Source organism: Penicillium vulpinum, assembly GCF_028829585.1.
Source record: "Penicillium vulpinum strain IBT 29486 chromosome Unknown utg000004l_segment0_segment0, whole genome shotgun sequence".
NCBI lineage: Eukaryota > Fungi > Ascomycota > Eurotiomycetes > Eurotiales > Aspergillaceae > Penicillium > Penicillium vulpinum.
Window position 1 is genome coordinate 3,911,190 of NW_026643244.1, and position 12,868 is coordinate 3,924,057.

Consider the following 12,868-nt stretch of genomic DNA (forward strand, 5'->3'; position numbering starts at 1 on the left):
GATACAAAAGCAACAGCAGCGAATTTTGATATCTCTCCATGTAACTCCATAATAACACAATAATTATACATCAATACCCCGTGCTCGAATTGAGATTAGCATTAAAAAGCGTTCGTTCGTTTCGTTCTGGTGTAACCGGCGGGCCTCGGGCTGTTCCTCACATCCGTTGCTGTTTGCGATGTGCGTCGATGGCTGCATCGAACGATCGGATAGTGTCGAGCGGGCGCTCGAGTCGGCTGCGTGTTGGGTTGGAGAGATCGGGATCGGCTATCATTAGGTTAGAATGTAGCTCCCATCGAAAACTATTTTAGCTGATGACTTACTGATGATGTTTCCGTCCCTGTCTCTGTGCTGGATGCTTCGGAGTGAGAATGCATCCCGAGATCCAGGTTGAAGGTTCACAGCGGCTACTTGTTGTCAGTGGATGTTCTAGATCAAGATAGATCACTTTTGCGGGGATACACACTGGGTTCCTGTTCATGTAGGGCCATGTTGGGGTCGGCCTTGGTTTGAAGAGAAGTCTTGTGGTTGTGGTGCGACTTGACAGAGTCAGAGCGCTCGCTAGAGGCCAATGAGGACGGCATTTTTGGGAATGTGTAAAATGGATCTTGGTTGAGGAAATTGAAGATGTGTATAACGTATGTCAAAGTAGAATAGGTTGATAGTGTGTGTCTAACAATGTAATAACTACGTAGCCGGGAGGCGAATTTGGCCCTATATATATCCCCCTTGTCATTTTTGCCATGTGAGGATTTTCCAAGATAAAACTAAGAATAGACTGCTAATCTCGAAACATCAAAAACCAAGATCACGCAAGCCGTGGCGACATCTGTGGATCATTTGATGATTGGGCCGATTCTGATCGGCAACTATAGGCGAGTTGTCGGTATAATCCAATTTCGTGTGACGTTAAGGGTCCATCCGGAGCAACCCCAATGGCCAGCCAAGCTTCTATCAGCTGTCCTGCAGAATGCTTAGCATTCGCTTTGGCCAATCCAAATGAATAGGCACTTCAAGGGCCACGCAAGCACGGTGGCTGGAATCTTGGCCCGGGCACCCGCACGGATTCCCAGGTACCCGTTCCGTGTAGTGTGTTGTTTCTTGGGAAATCATATACACAGTACTAGCTAGGAAGATATGCGTCGCGAAAGTTAAATTGTACGTGAGGATGTATAATGAACCTATTCGTATATTGTATGCACGGAGTACAAAGTACAACATACAGAGTTGACACTCCGTACATACCTATGACGACTTGCCCCAGTGGGGATGATCGCCGGTTTCGAAAATGTAACAGGAGCGCCCCAGCATTCTTGCTTCAGGAACAATCGATCACACCCCAAGGGCCATAAGATTTGCAATGCAGATTTCACGTGGTTTTACAGGGTGCTAACTAATAATCTTTCTGGCACAAATAATGTTTCAGGACTGTATACGGAGTACTTGTTATCACTTGCACAATATAAAGGGCTTGCATTAGAGAATCAACCCAAATGCCTTAGTTGATACAAAGTGGACAAAAGCACCAAAATACTTCTTTGTTTTCTAGCACTGAGTATGTTGGTAAATCTCGGGCTATTTATCATAATGCTGAGACCGCGATTGAGGGCGTACAAAGTATGTTGGTAAGACACAAAATCTTGGCCAGGAAGGAGGCAACGTAATTAATGTAATTGGAGAGATTCAATCCAATTCAGTGGGTCAATTGAAATATGTACGGCTATTGCACAAAAAGTACTATGCATTATGTTGTACCTGACGGCTATGGGCCCTCATTCCGGTGCTCGCCGGATCCGAAATACAAAGTAACCCCCCAGCATTCCCAACGGCGAAGAGGCCTTTTTTTTCCCCCTTCTCACTCCAAATTCTTTTGAAAAGTGGACCCCAACATCCATGTGGGCGATAATGACATTTTCTGTCACGATCTGGGGTGCGGTTGTGACTCTACGGTAATTCATCGCTGGCACATGACATTCCCGTGAGTGTCCTAGTACGGTCGCTTTAAGTCCTTCGACCTTTCGGGATAAATTTGACCAAAAGAGCGGCAAATGGAGCGCTTAGACCTCGGAACGCCACCTGAATAACACTTGGGCACAGACTTCAGTCATAATTCAACCTGAAGTAAATGCATGCAATGGGTGAAACACAAAACAAACCATGACTTGCAAGCACAGAATCTCTGTTTGGATCAAGGTCATATAGACAGACAATCCTGAGCCCTGGGTTGGTCAAACTTGTTCTGGCATCCCCATTGCTAAGGCGATGCGATCATGCCAGACCTTCGGGCTGCCCTGTTGCTGTGGACCTGTTGGGTGCAATCGAGTACCTTGTTTCGACAACTGGGCAATTTCACCGGCGTCTTTTATGATCTCTAGCTCATTCTTACATGAATCGAGTTTTAACCACGGTGTTACTGATTTTTGCCGGCTCCGATCGGACACTAGCACAACCGATAACTGCCGGAGAAGTGCGATCCCTGAATGGACACCCTCGAGGGTGAATTTCACCGATGCATCCTTGATGGAACGGGGAATAAGTCCAAAGAAAGCCGCAGCCTCATTATTGATCCCTTCGTGATCAGCCTTCACGCCAGCCATTATTTGCATTTCCACGTCGTCTAGGATCTGTCGGCTGCTGTTTATTGCACCCAATAAATCCTCTCTCTCCGCATTGGTAGTTCGCGATGAGGCAACTAGGGCTTTAGTCTTGGCAAGAAACCCGGGGCACTGAGCTATTTCATTGAATGCATAGTCCATGAGCAAGCCCAGACCACAGTTTGTGCCACGTCGCTGCTCGTCCTCTAAGGCATCTGGGAGAGTTGACCTCCATTCCTCGCTTTCTAAGAAACATGCCTCTCCCCGAGTAAAGGCCTCATAAACTAGGAGTCCGCGAAAGGATAAAAGTAGGGTACGGCCATATCCACTCGCATGAGTCTTCGCTCCCCTGAGGCGCAAGAGATGAGAAATTCCACGTGAATGTAGCAGCCATGAGTTCTGCTCTGTTGAATTCATCAACTCATAAATTCCTAACAGGATTGCAGCTCCAAGGGTGTCGTTCGTGCCAACTGTGGCAGGATTCTTGATGGCTTTAACAAGATGTCGCAATCCACGGCCGTACATTTCCTGACTGGCAAGAATATGTCGTTGATTGCCATTTACCCTGCCTAGCTGCCAGGTCCCAAGGCTGCGAAACCCCCACTGCATTGCAGGTCCTGCACCTCGGTCGTATTGAGCGATTTCGAACCAAGGAAGTTCCACACGATTGCTGTAGCTGTAATAAATGTTCGGAAATACGGCGTCCACAAAGTCACAAAAGCCCTTTCTGCATTGTCTGTCTAGCGCCTTGGAAACCAATCCTGGCATTACAGCCTCATCCATAGATGCACGGGGCATTGTGACATACTCCTCTGCTTCTTGTGTAGTGGCTAGTGCCATATTTGATGTCGATGATCGTGTCGAGGGGGATGTCGATCTCGAGGGTTCGCATTGACTGCTTGCAGAGAAATGGTAGAACTTCCGGTCCCTTGCGTAACCAGGACAGGGGTTCCCTCTTTTCCTGCAGGATTGACATCCTGGCTGAGTTTCATCGCACTGGACCCCGAATTAGACTGTTACCTTAAAAAAGCGTAAGACTGGGGCTCTCGTACTTTGACCCGCCGCTGGATACATGCCAAGCAGCCTTTGCTGCGTGGAACACCAACCATCAATACTGTCTGATCAGGATTGCTTTTTGACGTTTATTTTATCGTTCCGAGGTGCAAAAGAAGACACATGGCGAGAATACGAGGCGTTTCAGGGGTCCCCGCAACTCATCTTCGCACAAATTTCCCCGTTGCCCATTGGGCATCTTGTGGCTTCCGGACTTCTTGGCGTTGATCGAAATTGGAGCTTGGCGAAAAAGGAGAGATGATGTTCATGTTTGACCCTCAGATAGAGCAAACTTCCTGTCCACGTGCGGTGACTGGTTGCATTCAATACAAGTGGAAAGAGCAAGCACGATAGCTTCATAAGAAGCAAAAGCTTGGCGTTCAGGGTCCAAGGAGTGCAACGGAGACACCAAAGGCCTAGTTTCGAGACAAACGGCCGAGGCCGGAGAACAACAATTTCGTCAGACCATCCTTTATTGGTATTATTCAGGTGCTCTCTTAGCCTGCGAAATCCGAACTGAGGCAGTTCCTCACAACGCGTCCACCTGAGCATATAGCCGACTCACCGGGCTTGGCATTTGCTGTATAGAGATCGGCATTTTGACCGAGGTCTCCCCCCGCGTGGACTATTTGGGAGCTCTAACCCTCAGACATATATCCTCTATATATACAAGGTAACTAGCTGTCTCTGAAATCTAATTTCGCTCCAATATCAGCAGCTTCCAATGTTCAGCCCACAATGAGACCATTCACCTCACTTGCTTCCCGGCCACAAGCCCTATCGGGCGCACTTCAACCTGCAAGAGGATCACATCTCACGTCGCGTCTGTACTCCAGTAAACCCTCTGATCGACACCGGACTCTGCCTCTCGCTGGAATTACGGTGGTTAGTCTCGAGCAGGCTATTGCTGCGCCCTTTTGCACACGGCAACTTGCCGATCTTGGAGCTCGAGTCATCAAGGTCGAACGACCAGCCGTTGGAGACTTTGCGCGACATTATGACACGCGAGTCGGGGGTCTAGCATCTCATTTCGTATGGACGAACCGCTCTAAGGAGAGTTTGGCTCTGGACCTCAAACGCGAAAAAGACCATGCCGTTTTGATGAAGCTTCTCGAAAAGGCCGACGTTCTCGTTCAGAACTTGGCTCCCGGTGCCAGTGCGCGACTGGGGCTTTCTCACGAGGCCTTGAAAGAGAAACACCCTGGTTTGATTGTGTGTGATATCTCTGGATATGGACAAGATGGTCCATATCGCGACAAGAAAGCCTACGACCTTCTTATTCAAAGCGAAGCTGGCATGCTATCCGTCACGGGCACTGAAAAAGAGCCGGCAAAGGTTGGTATCTCCATCGCCGATATTTCTGCGGGCATGTACGCCTACAGTAACATTCTCTCGGCCCTACTGCAGCGTGGAAAGGATGGACAGGGCTGTCAGATTGACATCTCTATGCTAGAAAGTATGGTGGAATGGATGGGATTCCCCATGTACTACGCATTCGACAGTACTCCAGGTCCGGTACCGGCAGGTGCCTCACATGCGGCCATCTACCCGTATGGACCGTTCGAAGCTGGTGATGGCCAGTCGGTTATGTTGGGCATTCAGAATGAGCGCGAATGGGTCAATTTCTGCAACGGCGTCCTCTCACAGCCAGATCTAGCCACCGATCCTAGATTTTCAAGTAACTCACAACGGACTCAAAACCGAGATGAGCTCAAATCTATTATACATGATGCGTTCTCGAAGTTCACGACACAAGAAACAATCGCTCGGTTGGACGAAGCGTCAATCGCCAACGCTAGTGTTAATGACATGAAAAATGTCTGGGACCATGCTCAGCTTCAAGCACGAGATCGATGGACCGAGATTCAAACTCCTGTGGGAGCTGTTCCGGCTCTTTTGCCTCCTGGGTCAACCAAATCAGCCGAAAAAGGTGGATATAACGCTCAGATGGGTTCAGTTCCACGGGTTGGGGAACACAATGAAGCCATTCTTGCGGAGCTAGGTCTGTCAAATTAATCCGATATACAATCAAGATTATTAGATTCCAGGAATACGCCCAAATTCTCCGTTTGAACCCCGATATCATCGAGGCAGTCATTTTCAGCAGCATTCCTACGCATCTCTATATTCTTTCTATGTGCAATTGGATATCGAAATGAACATTGTTATTGAGTTCGCATCGCTATAGGAATCGATACAGAAACTCGAGGTTCTCTGGGTTCAAGTAGTCCGGGTTTGATAATGAGCCAGCAAGGCCCATAACATCATCACCCTCGATGTTGAACAGCTCATACCAGTCCATATTAACTGGAGGCTCTTCCCGAGTGTTATGGTGAGAAATGGTGTTGGGGGTTTTCAAGAGATCGTCTGCTGTGTTGGGAGAAAGAGGTCTATATGAGCCACTAGCAGGAGACGCAGGCGGTACCTCCTCAATATTTTGACCGCTGCCTATCTGCGATGTTGGTGCCAGCATAGTAGAATCAGCTAATCGGAGATCACGAGCAGTACAATCATCCAATGACCGGAAGAAAAGATCCAGGACCCAGTTCTCTAAGTCCCATGATTTCTGTAATTCCTTCAAGCCCAGTAGACACAATTTTGCCCTGTGTTCTGCTAACTTGCGGGCCGTACCTGTAACTCGTCCAAAATGAATGGTGTGTATACATAACGCCGAGAAGGTATGGGTGATTCTGCTTCAGTGTTAGTCTTAGTCCAAGTCGAGATTGTTGGAAGGACCTACAAGTGAACAGATCCATGTTGGACCAGATTTTCCGAGAGCATGTCCTCTAAAATTCGAGTGCTTCGTGTTGCTGCATCCAGAGCGATATTTCCTTCCGGACTGACCGACTGGCCTGGGGGCTGTAATAACAAGGGTCGGTATAGGAGAATGTACAAGTTGCTGCATGGATATTAGCTAGGAGGCTCAGTTGTTACCAGAGGTGTGGCAATACGTACTTATAGGCCATATGGAGCATACCAATTAGAAACATCGCGCCTCTGCTCATGGACGTTTGAAATTGCATTTCTTTCGGGAGGCGAGACTCCCAATCAACTAAACGCTGATGAAGCATTGGCCGAGCCGCATTCTCCAACTTGGATCGACCGGGTAGATACTGGCTGCATACTATTTCCCGCACTGAACAAACAGCTGTCAGCAAATGCGATGGTCTTGATATTTCAGGATACCGTACACAACTTGGCCAGTTGAGCCATTCCAATCACGTAGGGAATATGAACTTCTGGTGGTGTGTGGAATATTTCAGTAGGCCCCGTTGGCTGACTATCCTCAAAGTCTGCGGCTTCAAGATCTGCGATTTGGCAGTCTTCATCGCGTATTCGAGGCGGTAGGCCCAAAGCCGCCGATGTTTGTTGATCGCGAACCTGACGGAATGTTAATCCAAGGGTCTTGTAAGCAACCATTAAGAAACGAGAAGCGTACATATAAAGCCCACCAGATTCGTTTCCAAATCTTTTGGTCTTTGGCATTAAGGAAGGACAATTTAGACCTATTCAGATCAGCGTATATTCGGGCTCAATTAATCAAGATACACGCCATACATGACATGCATGCCCTTTTTTTGGGCAAGGCTGATGGCAGCTCCAAGCCAGAATCGAACATCGCGCTCCTCGGTTGCAGTTCCACGCCAAAAGCTCAGGAGAAACAACGATTGCAACTTGATAACTGTGTCGGTCTCCCATCCTGAATCATAAATATCCTTTGCTCGTTGATAAAATACTTCTTTGGCTTGGTAGCGATTATTAAAGCCCGTAATGTTCAAAGCGGTATCCGAGCACAGGCTCACTCCAATAAAAAGTATTGACTGGAAGAGCAAAGGCGACAGTGTGCCATCTTGATAGTCCCTTTGTAGATCCGCTCGATCAAGAATCGGAAAACATGGGTGGAGCCAGTCAAAATAAGCTTGAAGTAGCGTGTCGCAGACAGCAGGTGACGGGAATACGAGAGCCCCATCACGGGTAAGCCGATCATGTATCGTCTTGCGCCGGGGGCCTAGTGAATCCTGGCTACTTTCAGTTGCGCCACTCATATCGGAAATGGAGTAGTGCAGTCGGCCCTTTTGAATGCTGCAGGAGTACCCCTTGTCCGGGGATCGTTGCCCTTCATCCACAACGCATGTGAGGGGACTTGACTCGCCAAGGAACACGGTTTTATGGATCCCATCCTCTGCTGTTATGGGACGAGCCGATGCATACTGAGAGCTCTGTCCGGGTAATGGGAATTGACCCGGTGTGATTCGGGAATTCGACGCATTTGCCGTAGTACTCGGCATTGATGATGTTCGTGTCGATACCTTTTTCTTTCGGGGATATCTAACTAGGGTGAGTATAAACTCAAGTAATAGTCCATGATCTCCTTACTTTCCACGGCGTGAAACCCCTACTTCACAAGTGAGATTCCATGACACACAGTTTTGGCAGGGCTGCATTTCTAACACATTGCACCGAACGCGACGCGAGTTACATGTCAGGCATGCTTTTTTTGCCCGCGTCCGTGGCCTATCTGGACTCTCGGTCTCCATAGATAACAGAAGAATCGGCTGTTTTGATTATAATAACATTTGAATATTCCAAAAGTCAGGGATTCTTTTGTCCTGAAAAAGGTGGGGGCTCGGCTTCTTCGGTTATATGACATCGGTGTTTTGCCGACATCTTGATATTCATCTTTGATTTTTTTTTCCCTTCCTTTTTTTTACTCAGTATTGAAGCTGCTTAGATTTAACAAAGAATACATTATATGAGGCTCGTTCTAATCAAATATGCTCGTGCTAGCCTCTCTTGCTAGTCTGATAACGGACACGCGTAGGCTGGAGAAAAATTGGCAATAAATTTCTTAGCGGAAGAGAGACAAGATGAAATCTTGAGTAATAGAAATGAAACAGAATAACAAGAGTCCTTGATACATAGTCTCTTGAGGTCGAACTTTCGACCGAAAACATCTTGTTCTATTATATATTTAAGAACCCCAGACACGTACTTTGCACGGATTACTCCGTACATAGTGCCCCATACTATGTTTGCACAAGACGTTATGAGACGAGTAAACATCAGTAGACCAATGGCATATCATGCCAATGTCAGTGAATATAATATTACAAATCAATTCGGAGGAAGAAATGACAAATAGAAAGCCTTCGGAGCAATTAACTGCCCGTGAGTTCATGTTCATTGCCTTTCAAGTTATGCACATGCACAATATGAAGCAACGCTAAGGCATCGCAGAATATTTCAACCTTCGAAAGTTGGAAAATTGACAAGATGCTTACATATCGTGAATGAAGTGGATCTGATCGGCAAACTTCATTCCCTCCACAGACCTTAGTCCGAAAAGGCTGGAACAGATCTCAATTTTCTTACATCACTGTAAAACTGGGTGGATCTGGATTATTGGCATATGTTGTTAAGATAAAAGAGGCTATGTGCCCCAATTGAATATAATCCCATCTTCAAAATCACACACTTCATTATTATACAATACCTTGTTAGTTAAACATGGCTACAAGGTTTCCCAGCGAAAATGTCGATGTATCGCCTCTTGGGGCACCATTGCAGTTCGAATTTAGTCAGCGTAAAGCCTTTAATCGCTTTCTGAAGGCTGCTTTGACAGAAAGAATGGCCTCGTGGTCTCTAACTGATATTTCCGCTCGAGGTATCCCCAGTCAAAATCTCATCAATCTTTATCGTCGGTGGGGAGAGGGCCAATTTGGACTTATTCTTACCGGTAACATCATGATGGCATACGATCAACTTGAGGCACCTGGAAACATGATCATTGATCTTGAGAACCCATTCGGTGGCGAACGATTTGAAGCATTCAAGCAACTAGCCACTGCCGCCAAGAAGCATGGAAGTTTGATCGTTGGTCAGGTCAGCCATCCTGGTCGTCAGACATTTGCACAGCTGCAATCCAATCCAGTTTCTGCTAGCGATGTCCAGCTTGTCATGCCAAGAATGAGCGCATTTGGGAAACCCCACGCAGCTAGCGAGGAAGAAATTCAGGATATTATCCGCCGCTTTGTTCACGTAGCCGTTTACCTGCAAAAGGCTGGGTATGATGGTATTCAGCTGCATTCCGCCCATGGCTATCTCCTCGCCCAATTCTTGTCTCAGACAACGAACAAGAGGATAGATAAATATGGCGGGAGCTTGGCCAATCGTGCACGGATTATTGTGGAAATAGCCGACGCCATTCGTCACGCACTCCCAGAGCCCGGATTTATCATTGGAATCAAGATTAACTCGGTGGAATTCCAAGAACATGGATTTACCCCCGAGGAGTCAAAGGAATTGTGTGAGATTCTAGACCGCACCAACTTTGACTTTGTTGAGTTGTCTGGTGGAACTTATGAAGCTGGCGCCTTCGTACACAAGCGAGAGTCTTCAAAGAAACGAGAATCGTTCTTCATAGAATTTGCAGACCTCATCGCCCCTGCTCTCAGGCGCACTCGCAGCTATGTGACAGGAGGATTTTGCACAGCCTCTGGAATGGTCCAGGCTCTGGAAACAGTTGATGGCGTTGGTCTTGGCCGCTCCATTACCCAGGACCCTCGCTTACCAATGGAGCTGCTCGCTGGAACTGTACAGAGTGCAATTAAGCAGAAGATTGATCACCAGGACTTTTCCAAGACAAGTCCTGCTGCTGGAGTACAAATGCTGCAGATTGCACAGGATGAAGAACCGATCGATCTGAGCAATGATGCCAACATGGAAATTTTCATGAGAAGCCTTGGGGAATGGGCACAAGAGGTGCAGAAAGATGGCGCTGCAATGAAAATGTACGGTTATGCCCGGCTTCCCAAGGGTGAGCCATTCCAAAGTCATATATGATAACAATGTGACAGGGAAGTAGGAAATGCCGAGATCATGAATATATGTTTAGTTGCATGTAGCATATTTATGTCTACTTTTTCCAATATAGCTTGTACTGTATTTATCATATAGTACAGATCAGTTGATAAAATTGAGAAGACATTTTTCAATTTCTACTATCTGTTTCCCGGTGTTGGTGGGTAGTGTGCAATACACAACGGTTGGGGAATGTAGGGGTGCTCCATCAACATCAAAACATTTCTAAGAATGCTAAACCTGGGCTTCCCGCGTTATTGGAGGAATAATGATCATAACAAGTGTATTTGCTGAGCATTTCCAAATTCTTGGCCTACTGGCGCTGGTATTGTAGCACCATATAGCTGACGAGGAGATCGCTCTGTCTTTTTTCTTTTGTTTTTTCTCTCTCTCTCTTTCAGCGTCCTCTCGTTGTTGACAATATGCACTTCCATACCGCATTGCTCAGTGGGCTAGCTATCCTCCCAGTGGCTCTAGCTTCCTGGCCTTTTCTCAAAACTGAACAGATATCGGCAGTCACCTACCCCAATGAGCAGCCCGATGTGACAGTCGAGACCCTATTTCAATTTCCCAACAATGGCTCATGGATCGGCAACATGGTCCTTCGACCAGATGGCAACATTCTTTTGACGCGTCTGGACACCCCTGAAGTTTGGCACGTCGACACCACGACCGGAAAGGCGGCTCTCGCCCACTCATTCGCCGGCTTCACTAGCACCTTCGGAATCAGTGAAATCGAAGACGATGTCTTCGCAGTTGTGGTGGGCAATTTCTCAATCACAACCTATCAACCAGGTGCAGGCTCATTCGGGGTCTATAAATTGGACTTCAACAAGATTGATGCTAAGGAGAAGATGCCAACGGCCTCGGAAATCGTCGCAATCCCAGAGGCTCTGGCATTGAATGGCATGGCTACTTTCTCAAGGGAGTCCAACTTGGTTCTCATTGCTGATAGTCCCAAGGGAGTGGTGTGGAAAGTTGATACCAAGACAGGAGACTATTCTGTCGCACTGGAAGATACTACAATGGCTCCTGCGGAGGGACAGGCCCTTCCCCTTGGGGTCAATGGCCTGACGGTGCTTGGTAACTATGTCTACTATACGAGCACGACACGAATGCTGTACTGCAAAGTCAAAGTGGATAAGGATGCCAACCCAGTTGGAAATTTCGAGGTTATTGCTAGCGGATTCTTACCGGATAACGTTGAGCTGACCGAAGATGGTACTGCATACGTTCCGACGGATCCCCAGAACTCCGTTGTGCGCATTACTCCATCCGGACAGATCTCTCTCGTTGCAGGTGGCCAAGTATCCACGGAGATACCAGGTCCAAGTTCTGCCCGATTGAGTGAAGACGGACAAATACTGTATGTTGGCACCACTGGTGGCCAAATTGCGCCTGTTATGGGCACATTCATTGAGCCCGCAAAGGTTCTGAAGATCACATTGGAGGGATAAAGGGAAAACTTGATGAATTTGGGAATATGTTGCAATAATTAATGTGGACATTCAAAACTGATAATCAATGAAGTTTCGCGGGAGAAGTGGAAGGAGTGGACTTCGGGAGATATTGGATAGCTTACTAAATACTTTGGTCTATCAAGCACTTTTACTCGGAATGAAATCGCTGCTCTCCGTGATGACTCGCGCATCTAACTCGCAATATTTCGCAACTCAGGCTTTGTGAGTGGTAAACGGTCACTCGCGTTGGTGTCAGTTTTGTATGTGCCATACAGTCGAAAGATATATAGTGTTCTCGCTTAGGTCGTAGCTCCTCTATCAAGCTAATGTTGTGTATCTCGCTAAGACTCACTTCAGTCTCTATCAAGTAAAGCATCATCGGCGTTGAAGAAGGCCCATCCATAAGGATGGAGGCAATTTGCAAGAAACCAAACTACATAGCTTTGATATGATTGCCCGTATAGTGCATGGATTGCCTCTACAGCGCATATAAAACCATCTTGCTCTCCGCGTGGTAGTGGGACCAATTCCTGTGGTCAATTGTCCTCAAAAATTGAGTTATTTTGAGCCGGCTCGGGTCGTAAAGGAGTGCAGACTAGTTGAGATGGAAAGTGATTGAGCTCATATATGAAGATTGGGAATTTGTTCCCCGAGCCCAAATTCATGGAATTGTGATACATATGTGCCATGCATATTGTGGAGCCGGTCTTTATTTGTATCGAGCTGGACAGATCAGATAACCTTTGCAGATCCATATGGCACACTTGAAGAGGGTCAAGTGTGCACTACAATATAAATACAATATGGATTATCATTGCGTGAGATACAACCCTGGGATATATATAGCAGGCCGATGATGAAATACAGGAAAGCACGATGCTCAAATTTTTGGACCAGGCT

The 12,868-nt window shown here is 47.0% G+C and overlaps 6 protein-coding genes across 6 annotated transcripts; 3 read left to right on the top strand and 3 right to left on the bottom strand.

The window, feature by feature from the left end:
• Nucleotides 1-157: 157 nt before the first annotated feature.
• N7479_009983 (DUF2406 domain-containing protein) lies at nt 158-584 on the bottom strand (the record flags this gene model as incomplete). The annotated part of the gene is made up of 3 exons (XM_057257676.1): nt 158-267; nt 324-407; nt 467-584. 3 exons carry the CDS (start codon nt 582-584, stop codon nt 158-160), a joined length of 312 nt encoding a protein of 103 aa, XP_057105134.1.
• Nucleotides 585-2,228: 1,644 nt separating this feature from the next.
• N7479_009984 (uncharacterized protein) lies at nt 2,229-3,434 on the bottom strand (the record flags this gene model as incomplete). Its single annotated transcript, XM_057257677.1, has 1 exon — nt 2,229-3,434. The coding sequence occupies one exon, from the start codon at nt 3,432-3,434 to the stop codon at nt 2,229-2,231; it is 1,206 nt and encodes a 401-aa protein (XP_057105135.1).
• A 951-nt stretch (nt 3,435-4,385) lies between these two features.
• On the top strand, nt 4,386-5,663 carry N7479_009985 (CaiB/BaiF CoA transferase family protein; the record flags this gene model as incomplete). The annotated part of the gene is made up of 1 exon (XM_057257678.1): nt 4,386-5,663. The coding sequence occupies one exon, from the start codon at nt 4,386-4,388 to the stop codon at nt 5,661-5,663; it is 1,278 nt and encodes a 425-aa protein (XP_057105136.1).
• Nucleotides 5,664-5,829: 166 nt separating this feature from the next.
• Nucleotides 5,830-8,092, bottom strand: N7479_009986 (fungal specific transcription factor domain-containing protein; the record flags this gene model as incomplete). The annotated part of the gene is made up of 7 exons (XM_057257679.1): nt 5,830-6,337; nt 6,388-6,546; nt 6,603-6,783; nt 6,839-7,028; nt 7,087-7,153; nt 7,206-7,976; nt 8,025-8,092. 7 exons carry the CDS (start codon nt 8,090-8,092, stop codon nt 5,830-5,832), a joined length of 1,944 nt encoding a protein of 647 aa, XP_057105137.1.
• A 1,063-nt stretch (nt 8,093-9,155) lies between these two features.
• On the top strand, nt 9,156-10,490 carry N7479_009987 (NADH:flavin oxidoreductase/NADH oxidase family protein; the record flags this gene model as incomplete). The annotated part of the gene is made up of 1 exon (XM_057257680.1): nt 9,156-10,490. One exon carries the CDS (start codon nt 9,156-9,158, stop codon nt 10,488-10,490), a length of 1,335 nt encoding a protein of 444 aa, XP_057105138.1.
• Nucleotides 10,491-10,930: 440 nt separating this feature from the next.
• N7479_009988 (uncharacterized protein) lies at nt 10,931-11,965 on the top strand (the record flags this gene model as incomplete). The annotated part of the gene is made up of 1 exon (XM_057257681.1): nt 10,931-11,965. The coding sequence occupies one exon, from the start codon at nt 10,931-10,933 to the stop codon at nt 11,963-11,965; it is 1,035 nt and encodes a 344-aa protein (XP_057105139.1).
• Between the last annotated feature and the right edge of the window lie 903 nt (nt 11,966-12,868).